The sequence below is a fragment of the Egretta garzetta genome, unplaced genomic scaffold, assembly GCF_000687185.1.
Source record: "Egretta garzetta isolate BGI_Z169 unplaced genomic scaffold, ASM68718v1 scaffold447, whole genome shotgun sequence".
In the NCBI taxonomy this organism is placed as follows: domain Eukaryota; kingdom Metazoa; phylum Chordata; class Aves; order Pelecaniformes; family Ardeidae; genus Egretta; species Egretta garzetta.
The window spans coordinates 648,498-661,773 of record NW_009260397.1 but is presented as its reverse complement, the minus strand read 5'-3'; the positions used below and the strand labels follow the sequence as shown (position 1 = coordinate 661,773).

The window sequence follows — 13,276 nt, the reverse complement described above, 5'->3', positions numbered from 1 at the left end:
AAGTAATCCAGGACTTGTCAGTCACAACTTATGTGTAAAGGAAGACCACAGTATATAATTTGAAAACTAAACTGTACTGTAAATAGACAGGTACCTATTCAGAGATGTTTCCGGTTATCATCATGTCAATGCAAATGACTGAGTTGGCATACTGTTAGCACCTGCTATGCATCAATAATTCAGTTCAGCAACATGGTAGGAACTTGTTTCAGAACAAATATTAAGTCCAGAGTCTCCTTTCCCTTCCCTTGATGGCGAATAGAATCAACCTTTGTGCTCAACCTTTGCTTAGAGCATAAAATTGATGTAAGATTTTAAAAAAAAAAAAAAAAGAAAAAGAAAATCAGGTTTAGAAACTTTTCTGGGAAAAATTACTCAAATGCTTGAGATGAGTTGTTTTCTATGTATTCTAAAAAGAAGATAAAGTGCCTTTCTAAATTACAACTTAACAGTTTCACGGTGGTTCTCTGTTTCACTAACAGAAAACAACAGCTGCACTGCTCAATTCCAAAAAGAAGCTGAAGCAAAATGGCATAACTGCCTCTAGTTTAAAAAGAAGAGATTCCTCAGTTGGCAGCAGAAAATGTTGTGGGGTGTTTTCTTCCTTAAATCCAACTTACCTGAAGCAGTGTTTCTGATCTCCAGATCTCCTGGGAAGCTGGGTCAGCATTCACAGAAGGCTGATGGGCAATGTGCCGTTTCAGCAAGCTGGTGTGATGCATGCCATAGGAAGTGAAAGGCACAGCTGGGGACCTTTAAAGGCAAATTGAATGGAAATACCAAAGTCAGTAAGCCTCAGTGCAGGGAAATACATCATTGCTTTTAATCATTGGTTTATAAACTAGAAAACAGTCCTTAAGAAGTAAAACTGCATAGTTGGTGACACATTTCAAACTTCTGCAATGTGTTATAATTGCCAGTCACTTTAACTATAAACAAACATCACTATACCTACTGCACAGAGCCAGCTTTACACAGACCTGATGTTATGTTCAGTAATACATGCTTTTTCACTTTCTCCTATTTGGTTTGTTTTCTTTCACTCTGCCTTCCATATTCATAATTCATGTGATCTGTATTTTCCTAGGTATATGCTAAGGATCAACAGAGCATGGAAACAGATATTTGAAATATATTTAAAATGCAGTTATAAAAGAGATAATGGCTATTCACTTGTACATTTGTATAAAATTGCTAATATTGATAACATTATGTAAATTCGAGTAGGAAAACCGATCTTGAAGATGTGGACTTTCAAACACTTAGCCATTACAAAGAACAAAAGACTGGGTGCTTGTACTGGAGAATTTTCACTTCAAGTTTGTTTTTATGGCATTATCACATAAGACATATAGAAAGACATACAGAATTTCAGTAAGTGGTCAAAAATCTTTCATCCTTCCAGTTGTGGCTAAATATCTTGATCTATTACCATGCAAAAAGTCACCTGAAATGCAGTCACTCATTATATGGTTTGATTACTAATATGTGTCTTGGTTTTTTATATCAGGAAGTTATGAACTAAGAAACCTACAAGCACTATCAGTCTGCAGCAAAGCCAGAGACATGGTCCTGACACAGCAATTTCAAAGAACTGCAAAATAGGTAATGAAAGCATTAAATAATTAAGGATGGCAACCTCAGAACTGAAACAAAATGACCAACTGCCAAGTTGTCTGGCGTTATAGCAACATTAAAAAAAGATGCAAGTTTCCTTGTAACAGTGGTTATCACCAGTGCCATCCTTACCAGATCCCACATGTACCTGAAGATAGTAAAACTATCTGTTTTACTGTCAAGTACAGTCAGATCTGTCCTACTCCAGCTGCAGGGCACAAAACACCACTGGAGTTGCTGAACTGATGAATTTTTGTTGCTCGTACATGCCTTTTCTGCTGCAGTAATAGCTACCTTTCCGACTTTCAAATGAAACCTTTGTGATAAAATTAAGTGAACACATCTATTTAATTTTTGTAATTATATAAGCACATACAGGTCATAAAGAACGGAAGTGTTTGCTACTTGTTAAGAGATTTCATTCAAACAAGATGTATTTTGTAAGTGCTCTTCCCAAAATTTGCCTCTGGCACTGTAGTCGTTACCTTGGAGTTGGGGAATGGATGGCTCCCCCAGGGTTTGAAGAAGGTGGAGGAAGGACACTCCCTTCTGTGGGCAGGAAACACTTCAGGTATGTGTCCACCAAGATGAAATAAGCACTGTTGGAAGGGCTGACATGATGGGTGACGGGTGAGTTCTGAAACAGATACACAGAATATCCCTGGAGCTATATACCGTTACTTTAAGCCACAGGGAGTGTCTGCTACACAGCCAGACCCACTTAGTATAAATAAGCAGAAGCCCTGTGGTTATAAAGGGTGAACTGACAACAAAGACACTTTGGAGCAAAGGTAAAGTAACTAACTGTAAGAGAACTGTTGCTGTAGTAGTGAATGTAACCAAGTACAAGAAGAGTGGAGTGTTCTATGGTATGGGTAACAACAGGATGAGGAAGCAAATAACCAGGCACCACAGTACAAAGCTGTGGTTGTGACTGTATAAACGGTGTTGTTGGATAGAGGGGTAGGAAACCCATTTGGAATCCATTGCCTGCTCCACGTTGGCATGTTGTTGGATAGACTGCTTACTGGTATACCTAAGGTGGGCATTTTGTTTATTATCTAGTCTTACATCATCAACTGAACCAAAGCAATAACAAATTCTAAAAGTACAGATAAAACTGCTGTTAATTTAGCTGGACAGCATCTCAGCCAGCTCTTAAAGCATTGTGAAGAAAGGCTAGTGCTATTCTAAGGGGAAAATTGTGAAAGGTACTTACCTTCTGTGTAATCAAACTAATTGCAAAGTAAAACATGTAATATTCAAATGGATCTGGAAGAACAGAGTCAAGGATCAGATAATAAAAAAAACCAGGTACAGCTGTTCGATATCTAGGGATGCTAGCTAGACATTCAACTTTTATTTTGTCAATGCTAAATTAACTTGCTAGAGCTTAACAGCAAATTCAGCTTTGCCTTCCTGCTTTCCAACTGACTCAAACATTGGTAACTGAGGTTTTCTCTGTGTGGCAAGGTCTGTTTGCATTAGTCTTAGCACATCTTACTATCTCAAACTGAAGCCAGTGCAGCTGCAGCTAGACTGTTTCCAACAAGTACACTAGCTGCAAAGTTCATATGCCCTTTTTCTATCATATTACATAAACTATGAGTAGTTACAAAACCAAAAATTGTGAAATACAGCTTCTACTGAAATCACTGGGGATTTTTTTGCAATTTTGTTGTTTACTTGAATAATGCCAGAAATTCCCCCACAAGGGTTTATATAAAGAGGACAAATTTAATTTTTCATTGGAATCTAAACATTTCTAATCAGACCAAACTCTTCAGCATGACAGTGCTTTACTACAGATGCATAATAAATATACAACAGAAATGCTTCGTAATGTCTCAGTTTTAGACATTTAAAAGGCATTAAATATCTAACTGTTAAAAGGATACTAAGAGCCAAATTCAAACCTAAACCACCAGATGAAGGAAACTGGACTTTGTTGTGATATAAAGAGCATTCAGGTAGGACTTGCTCCTGTATTGAAGCCTTCACGGGGCCCTGAAAGACAGTAATGAAATATTTATCAGCCTACTCAGCATACTTGCAGAGTATGTTTTCAGACAGTGAAGTTCTGCTGCATTCCAGCATTCTGGGATCATATCTACATTTGTATCAGCTCAGTGGGATTTTACTGCATTGCAGTAGTTCCTTATGCAAATGCATACTCTTTAGATAAGTGCCAACTTTCTCTCTGAAAATGAGTATTCAGTAGAAGAAAAAAAAAAAGAGCCTTCACCAAGACTTTTACAGTTGGAATAGGAGCAGCAGAAGACTGGGGCTTGCCTGGTGGCTGATGGTTTTGTTAGGGTAACGGAGCTGTGGATTAGCAATTGCTATATACTGAAATTATGTTTCCTTTCATTAAAGACTGTAGAACTATCTGAATGAATTTCTAGATAGCAGGTAGCTGGTAGCAATGGAAGAAACATAGTGAAAGACCTCTACAGATAAGCGTTTTTGTTTGAAATGTTGTATTTCATATCTAGGATAGCAGTTAGTTTTTAAACACATGGGCACAAAGTGCAGCTCAGGAAGACACTGCTCTGTGACGAGCTTGGAAAACTATTTTCAATCCTGCAACTACTGGTAACCAAGATACAGCATATGACTTTCTCTGGGGACAGGAAAAGAATCACAACACAGCTTTCATGGCTGGACAACATGAATATCTAGGTGCTGATAACCACTATCTGCTACAAAGTTTATGGCTGGCAACTCTCTTCCTCTAGCAACCGTTTAAAGAAACTGTTGTGCTCTAAACTGAAGCATTGAGGCTATACCTTGGCCTCTACTGAACATACATATAAAGTGCATGCAAGTTCCAATAGCTGCAACAACGTACATTCTCTTCTTAAAAATTATTCAGTTACTCACAGGAAGATATGAGACTGGGAAATCATATCTGTACTCTTCTGCTTGGAGTTTGTAGACCAGCTTCATCATTGGGCCACTGCAAACAAGCATCAGAAAAAAAATCCATGGTAAGTACCCCCTCCTGTCTCACTTCTGTAAATTTATGTTTGCACAATGGAAAAAGGTCAAACACTGGTTATTTGTTCACCATATATTTTTTAATCTGTGCTGAAATGAATGAGTTTACCTGGGATCCAGGAAATCCAAAGCCACGGAATATTCAGTAGGATTTGTTCTTCCTTGCAAACAGCGAAGATTCCAGCCTACGATGATGCCATCCAGGCTACCAAAAATGCTCTCCACTAGCCACGGGAAAATGCCATGTAGCTCCTTTAAGGAAAACAGACACAAATAGTTAATGCATTGCGACAGATGTGCTTGACCAGGCTGGCAGTGCTTTGGTGCAGGCTCCAGAAGAAGTAAAGGCCTGAGGCATAGCCGGGCCGGGAACTCCTCAAGTTTCAACCTGTTCTCTGAAAATCCACAACTAGCAGAGTGATGTGGTGAGCATTGATGCGTACAAGCTTGGAACACCGACTGTGCGACTGACACATGAATAGGGGGTGGCTTTTCCAAGACTCGTTTATCAAGGAACAAAGAAAGTTCTGGGTACAAGAAGCCTCACGTACACCTTTCCTACCACACGTAATTTGACTATGATCGCTTTATCCCATTAATGTGATAGCCTAAGTGAGCCTTCTTTGAGCCCTCCCTGCTAGGTGGCATGGCTGCACGGTGGTGATCTCCCCTTGAGCTAGGACGCCTCTCAAGGTTGCTCCTCGAGGCAGAGAGACCTTCTACCAACAGCAGATCTTTGGTAAGTGACCGATATTGCGCATAACCTTGTGGTTTAACAACTTTGATTTTGTCTTGGCAACTTTGATAATACACTGAATTGATGCTAATGAAACATTGATAAGATTTGCATACACAATTCTTTAGACATAAACTGCTGTCCAAGTCTGAGACTAAGACTGGACCTAGGTGCACCTAAATTCCAGGAGTTTAGAAAGCAAGGGGGTCTACTCTGAACCTCATGACTCAACAGGAGGGTCCTCCTTACTCTTTGCATCTCCGGTCTCTCTGTGAATCATTCTAACTCAACTGTAATTCAGTTTTCCTTTGAGTTTTCCTTTGTATGATTTTTCCTTGCAGTAATTAACAGAGTGAAGCTTGCCATAAAACTTTAAGTCGCACTTTTACAACATCGTATTAAACCCACTTTTGCTAATACCTTTGTTGGTGACTCCTTAGGCATTCTAAATCACCCGTTTCTGACAAATTGCATAGTCGGCAGGATCCTAAATCAGGATTTGCGACATGGGTACAATTCCTCGCTTCAACAACCTCTATTGCACATACTAGAATGCACAAGGATACTGCCAGCTATTGATGACCATTTCCAGATTATCATTGGGCAGAGCCTTCTGTTCAAAAGAATGTATTATAATATGGCAGTTACAGGAACTCTATCCTGATTTCTGGTCCTACTAAAGTTCCAGCAATACTCATCAGCATCGCATGCAATTACTTGTCACGTTTTAAAAACTAGTTTTCCTTGTAAACTGAGGCTGAAAGGTATTAATGATGTGCAGTCAACCGAAAGAATCTTTTAGTGACTAGAAAAGGTTTTAACTCTTGGGGAACGCTGGATTCCCACGGTTTCACCCGGGGTCCCCAAAACTCTCAAAAAGAGAAATAGGAACAAAGACAACAGTAATGTGAAAAAAGCAATTTCCCCTGAAATATGCAGGGCAGCGAGTTTCTGAAAAGGCAGCGACTGCTCACCTTGGCGGGAAACTCCTCAATGACCGTCTCCAGGTCGTGGCACCTCTGAACAAACGGTTTGTTGATGCAATCTGCCTTCAAAGTGGCCTGTTACAAATCACAAGGGAAATCAGATCACCGTTGCCAGAAAGGACAATATTTATCACGGCCGTGACGTAAGAATCCCCTAATTACGCCGCTCCTCCGGTAGAGCATTTCTGTTGACATGGCTGACGTTACACTGACCGATCTTGCAACTTCACAGGCACGTAACAAACCTGACCCGAAACCGGAGGCCCCGCGCCGCTGCCCGCCCGGCCCGGCCCGGCGTGTGCAAAGGGGGAGGACCTGCTAGAGTAAGGACTGCAGGAGCCAGCAGAGAGATGGGGAGGTCCTGGGACAAGGAGCAGCTGGGTCTGCTTCCACCAAACCAAGCTGACGCAGCTCCAGCACAGCCCTCAGCAAGAACAGGTTCTTCCTAGCAAAACAGATGAGTGTGGAAGTTAGGATCTCCAAGCCAGGGTCTCCAGTGCTGAAGCATAGAATCATAGAATGGATTGGTTTGGAAGGGACCTTTAGAGGCCATCCAGCCCAACCCCCCTGCAGGGAGCAGGGACACCTTCAACCAGATCAGGTTGCTCACAGCCCCATCCAGCCTGGCCTGGAATGTTTCCGGGGATGGGGCCTCCACCACCTCTCTGGGCAACCCCTTCCAGTGTTTCACCACCCTCATTGTAAAGAATGTCTTCCTTATATCCAGTCTAAACCTACCCTGCTTCAGTTTGAAACCATTACCCCTTGTCCTGACACAGCTGGCCCTACTAAAAAGATTTTCCCCGTCTTTCCTACAGGCTCCCTTTAAGCACTGAAAGGCCACCACTTTGTGGGGGGCGGCGGGGGTTTCTTGTGCAAATGGCTGTTAAAAAGGAACGGTGTAGTGAGACAAAAGGGACCACGGGCAGGCAGGCCTCCGGCAGCCTGGGGTCTGGTGGTGTTGAAGCTGAAGCCACCATTTGCTCAGAAAATGGTGTTCGGAGAGAGCATCCTGTGAGCAGATGAAACGCAGCCTGAACAAAGATGGCCCTCGCTGCTAACACATCCTTCCTGGCTCTTCATAAGGACGGCTTTTGGCCAGACTTGGGATGGGGGGGAATTTAAAAATGGTGTAGTAGAAAAATATTGCAATACTGTGGAGGAAAAGTAGGAGTTTTTAAATAGAAGTGTATTAAATGGCCAGAAAAAAGCTATGGCATTGAGACTCTTCGAAGTGAGAGCTGCATGCATCAGTTGAGCTGTAGGAAATGGTAATTATGCGCTTCAAGTTAAAGAGAGTTGATAAGAGAAGCTGAAGTCACCACGAAAAATATGTACTTACAGAGGTAAGGATAATCACCTTGTGGTGGTAATATCCCACTGGTAGACAAAGTAAAATTAAAATTGCTAATAATGTGTAAGTGTTTGATACATGCTTATGATTGATATTTAGAAGGAAGCAAGATGATACTTTTAATTGCAAAGCCCTGATAATTTGTGTGCAAGAAAAATAGATGGGCAGAAAAACTATCTGCTGCTCATTTTTTAAAAAATAGGGAGTTTTGGGGAGATTCCATAAAACTAGAGGAATGCTCAGGCTGTGCCAGTATTCAGAGAATTCCAGTCAGAAGTCCAGAAAAGAATAATCAGTTTTATAAAATACCAAAGACAGCTATAAAATTAACACCAGTAAGCATGATTACAGAAAATAATCCTGCTCAGCCAATTTTGGTTTAGTTTATGACAAGATTTACAGATTTTGTCAGAAAAGATCACTGTGGGTAAGATGTAGATTTCCTTGATCGTTTTGATTGTTTTGTGGGAGAAGGTGCAGGATTAGTTGAGTGAAATGGTCTGGTTTAGGTTGTGCAGGAGGTCAAATAAAATGATGTGGCCTCATAGAATCATAGAATTGTTTAGGTTGGGAAAGACCTTTAAGATCATCAAGTCCAACTGTTACCCTAACCCTGCCATCCCACCACTAAACCATGTCCCCAAGCACTTAATCACGAACATTGAAACAAAGAGTGAAAAACTGTGTTAGAGAGAACAACAGAGGAATTCCTTTTGTAACGTCAGCTCTGACCCTGCGAGGTGACTTTATTAATCTGGTTTAACAGGATTGTTTACTAGTGTAAAATGATTCAATATTTACATAAATGTTAAAAGGATTAGAACTAAAAATGGTATGTTATTTCTTGGTATTGACATGTGCTTATACTGAAATCTGCTTTTCCCAAACCGGATCTCCAAACTGCTTTTTGATCTTGGCGGTGGGTAAGAGGAGGGAAGGCAGCAGCTCCAGTGGCAGTAGAGCAAGCTAGTTCCTGACTACTGAAAAGACAAATTAACAGCTTTTCAGACAGCCCCATTTGGAATTCTGCCAGGCAATTAATTCCGCTTATTCCTTTCCTTTTTTATATTACATATGATTTCTTTTTTTTTTTTAAACAAATGGCCAGTATTTTGAATGAAGCAAGCTGGTAACAGATGACGGGAGAGTTCTTTGACACATACAAAAGTGTGATTGAATAGAACTGTTTGAGCTGTATTTGCGGTGATGCATATATGTATTTGAATCGCATGTCCTGGGTGGGGTGCTGGCCGTGTTTTAAATGTGCATTTACAGATGGAGACTGTCTCTGGCTGTGAGTGAACACTTTCCTCTGAAGGGACGGTCCCTCCTCCAGGTGGGGATAAAGAGCTATTTTAGCTCCAGAAAAAGCTACTGGGACTTGGCAAAGCTGCTGCAATGTGTTTATTTAACTATAAAAGTTATGGGTACGATTGCCAGAAGTTAAGGAAACCATAAACCTGATGTATTTCCAGTGGCTGATAGAACTGGAGAAAGAAAACAACAAGAAATAAATGATTGGGTGAATAAGTGGAAACAATGGGGGTGCTTGGTTGGGATGGCTCAGTAACACTTGTGCAAGTTAATAAAATAGCTGCATGGGAGAAATTCATCAAATTATTTTAATAACTAGGGGAACTGCTGAGGAGAACTGTGGAATAACAGTCTATTTATATTTATAGGCCTGTTATGGAGCCTACTGAAATCAATGGTATAGGTCTGGTATCACTCTTACATATAGCATTTTCAAATGTATATATCAGGAATGTATATCTGTTTTTTCCCATTTTGCATATGCAGAGACAGAGGCCCAGAAAAGTTATGTCACCTGCTGATATGCCACTTACCTAGGTTTCCTTTTTCCCTTTCTCCCAAATTACAGCTGTCTTTAAGCCATGACAACAAGAAGGGCTTTTTTGTTTTATTGGTATGTTTTTCCTGAGAGACATATTCCTCAGGTAGCTGGAGGTTGAGCTGTTTTCTGAAAGCATGAATTCCATTCAGTAATCTGCTTTGGTGCTTGCTCTGTGTTTTTTATTATTCATTGTGCTAGAGGTTTCTGTTAGGCAAAGAAGTACATGGCTGAAGTGACAAACTTCAGCCATACCAACGTTTTTCCTAGGTAGCTTCAATAGTAAGCCAGCATTTTGTCGCCTTGGTGTAATCACTACAGCATTACAGTTCAACCAAACTCTACAGAGGTAATTAAATTCATACAATTGCCATAAAGATGAATGACTCAGTAGAGCACAACCAATTTGTATATAGTAGAGTGAGCTAATAGAACACTTAGTGCCAGAAAATCTACTAGGAAAAGAGGCTCTATAAATCCTCTGATGGCAGCTTGCACTGATACTGATGTTCACGTTAAACATTTGGGATATGTAAGAAACCGGACTTGTGTGGTTCTGGTGCTCACAATACTGTCTCTGGAGCTCATACAGCCTTTTCTGAAAGCAGTACTGAAGAACTTCAAATTAAATCACAGGGGGCCTCCACTGCATTTTACAGACTTCAATGAGAAGTTTGGGTACAAGAGGAGTGTTACATTGATGCTTTAGTAAGTGACTTACCCTCTTTAAAATGAAGCAGCAAAAGTGTTTGCAGCAAAAGATGCCATCTTTTGTAAAGCCAATGGATATCAGAGGGAGAACCAGACAAGCTTTGGGCACTCTAGCCTACTTCTGACTCAGATGCAGCAAACAACAAGTCTAAGCTGGGAACAAGTTACCGGAACTTTAACCTGATTATGTTAATCAATGAATCTGAGAAAAAAAGATAAATTACAAATAATCTAATTTAAAGAAACAGCATAAGTTTCTGGTAAATTAGACAGACAGTGTGGCTCATGCGGGATTCATTTAATCTCTTCCTGTATGGACAGGTTAGAGTGTCATAACACTGAAGAACTCTGTCAAATGTGTTCTTTTGGCTGGAGAATTGTTTGGGTGTGGATATGTCAGGGATGGATGAAATGATTAGAAAACATATAGTCTGTTCAGCTGTGATGGGAGCAAAACCAGACTACCAGTTAATGAGAATTCCGCTGGAACAGAGCCTGGAGTCATATAGGTGAGGAGAAATGGGGAATTTTCAGAGCTGTGGTAATTGTTTCTGGTCCAGCTGAAGCAACTTCTCTTTCTAAAGCTGTTCAGCTCATGCAGACATCAACATTATACTGTCCCTAACATGCACAGACCTGATAAGGCTGTAAGTCAAAAATTTCACATGGATAAAGATTAGACTTCCTTTGTAGTCTGAGAAAACATTAACCCACTCATTGTATGTAACGGCTTCTCCTCTGAAGAAAACATCAACAGGCTCTCAGGATATGTTTAACCATTGCAGGGCAATGTATCTGTGTGTCTGCCTACTTCTAGTGCATAGCTCTTTGAGAGGTCTATTGTACATTTAATTTATTTAGCTAGGATCTTATAGAAAACTATAGATTCTCAAAGGATAGGACTTTCTATGGTTTATAAAAATTCATCCTCATCACACGTGACTATTGCACTTGGGCACTACTATTGCCAGGACACACTCAGGCAGAAATGGAAGGCTTCACAGCAATGTTGCTCTAGCTTATCTCTTATGCTGCAGTTGGTTTATTAGATCAGGGAGCATTTTCTTTGTCTTTTAATATAAAGTAAAAATTGCAGTAACTCTTGGTTTGAAAAGACCCAGAAGCAGGGGACAGTGGTGTATTGGAGTGGGTACCTGCTGAAATGTGTAATCTACAGGGGCTGATGGAAAGCAACAGGGCAGCTCTGCAGGGAAAAGTGTTCTTTGAAGTCTTGCATCATATACAAGAGAGAGAGAAAAAAGACACAGGTTTTTTACATATCAATTAATTTCTTTGGGGGTGTATGCATTGATTTCTCCTAATGGTTTCTGCAAAGTTGTTACATTTTTGCCTAGCTTCTGCAAACAGAGATTGCTTAAAATGTTGCATGACATCATGATATCAGGAGTCCCAACTCCAGCTCACCTCCCACAGTCTTGAGAGTACCTTAAGAACTGTCTGATTTAATAAGCAGTGTATTTTGTGCCTTTTTATGTGTACTTTGAGTTTTGCAACTTTAGCAGTCCCATTTTGAAGATTTTCTTCTCAATCTGAAGTGCTAGAAATTTGGGTTTAATTAAAACTGGATTTCTTGCATAATCACATGAATCCAGGAGCTTGAGGCATAAGCAATCTCAATATTTCAACACTTGGATAAAATATGAGTACTGGTGGCAGAGTGTATAAACATAATGCATTATGCAGGGAGTGAAAGCAACTCTTGGATCCAGAGGCTGAGGAAGTTTGAATACAGTGAGCATTACTACTGAAGTGACTTTCTGAGTTTTGCTTTATTAATATAGGGGTTGAGGTTTGGGGTTTGGACTTCAGGAAGTAAAGCAACATTTAACGTACCATTTTCCATTCTAGTTGCTGGTGATACGTATTCTGATTTTTAATTTAGCAAGGTTATCCTCGGGGGAAGACCACTTTGTTCCATTTGTGACAAGCTTTTCCTGTTGATTTCGAAGGAAATGGTACTTCGAGCTGATAAAGTGTGGTTTCGTTTTGTTTCTAGATATTTCTCCATATTTCTAAAGCAAGATATTGATGCAGTAAGATAAGCATTAATTGCTCATCATTGACTAATACTTGAAGCATGCAGTTAGAGCTCTGCTTGCTGTTTATACTTTGTCAAACTGACATTCCTATATCTCAGTTCCCCAGGTTCCTGTGAAATGCCAGTGACCACAATGTCACCTTTTCTTATTTGAGTTGCAGTTCTGTACTCAGGGCTAGACGTGGGCCCTGTGAAGAAGGGGGATTGCCTTTGGCTGCCCCTCCATCGTACAACCGGATGTGCCTACTGCACCATACAGGACTGAGGGGAGGAGTGGGCTCCCTATGAAATGCTCTTCTGACTGTGGACTTTGTTACAGAGCCCCAAACTGGCCTCTAAATTCTGTACATTTTCAGCTGTAGAGTCTGGGCCTTCCAGTGAGAATCTGATGTACATCAGGTAAACATTGTTGTCACTTAGAACAAATGTCACTTTGTGTTCCCACACATTTCTTAGTGTCTTCCATCACTGCATGATATTCAACAGTGTGTGGAAAAGCATCTGTCCCTCAACAGAGGAGACAGTGATATTTCCTGCTAGGCTGTGCTGGGTACCTATAAACGTGATTGCTCTTTCTGTGTGCGTGAAAGGCGGCTTCTCTACAGGATTTGTTGTAGGTGAGTTTTCCCAAGGATCCTATATAGCCAGCACCATGGCAAGATGTCCTTGGATTAGTTTTGCATGCAGGTCCTTTTATAACCCCAGTACTCCAAAAACACATAAACAAGTAAATGCAGCTCTAAGCTGCTTAATAAAATGAAATATAATGAAGAATAAATAATAGCCTTAGGAAGGGAGGCAGTTCAAAGCCATAATATGGATGGAGTAAGCTGTAGCTGGTTGGTTTTGTGACTGATACAGTATTTCATGTTATTTTTATCCTTCCAGTTAAAACCAGATACTGCCATTCTTAAAGAGCAGTGAATCTATTTAATGATACCTTTAATAATCTCCTCTTTCC

The 13,276-nt window shown here is 40.4% G+C and overlaps 1 protein-coding gene across 2 annotated transcripts in view; it reads right to left on the bottom strand.

Moving 5' to 3' along the window:
- The window catches only part of SMPD4 (sphingomyelin phosphodiesterase 4), an 18,540-nt gene extending 12,125 nt beyond the window's left edge, over window positions 1-6,415 (bottom strand). For both annotated transcript variants that reach the window (XM_035898588.1, XM_035898589.1), the window contains exons 1-7: window positions 6,328-6,415; window positions 4,727-4,869; window positions 4,501-4,576; window positions 3,516-3,624; window positions 2,837-2,889; window positions 2,103-2,254; window positions 619-753 (exon numbers count right to left, since the gene is read on the bottom strand). In XM_035898588.1, the coding sequence (XP_035754481.1) occupies window positions 619-753; window positions 2,103-2,254; window positions 2,837-2,889; window positions 3,516-3,624; window positions 4,501-4,569 (518 nt within the window). In that variant the 5' untranslated portion in view covers window positions 4,570-4,576; window positions 4,727-4,869; window positions 6,328-6,415. The remainder of the gene's footprint in view (window positions 1-618; window positions 754-2,102; window positions 2,255-2,836; window positions 2,890-3,515; window positions 3,625-4,500; window positions 4,577-4,726; window positions 4,870-6,327) is intronic.
- Between the last annotated feature and the right edge of the window lie 6,861 nt (window positions 6,416-13,276).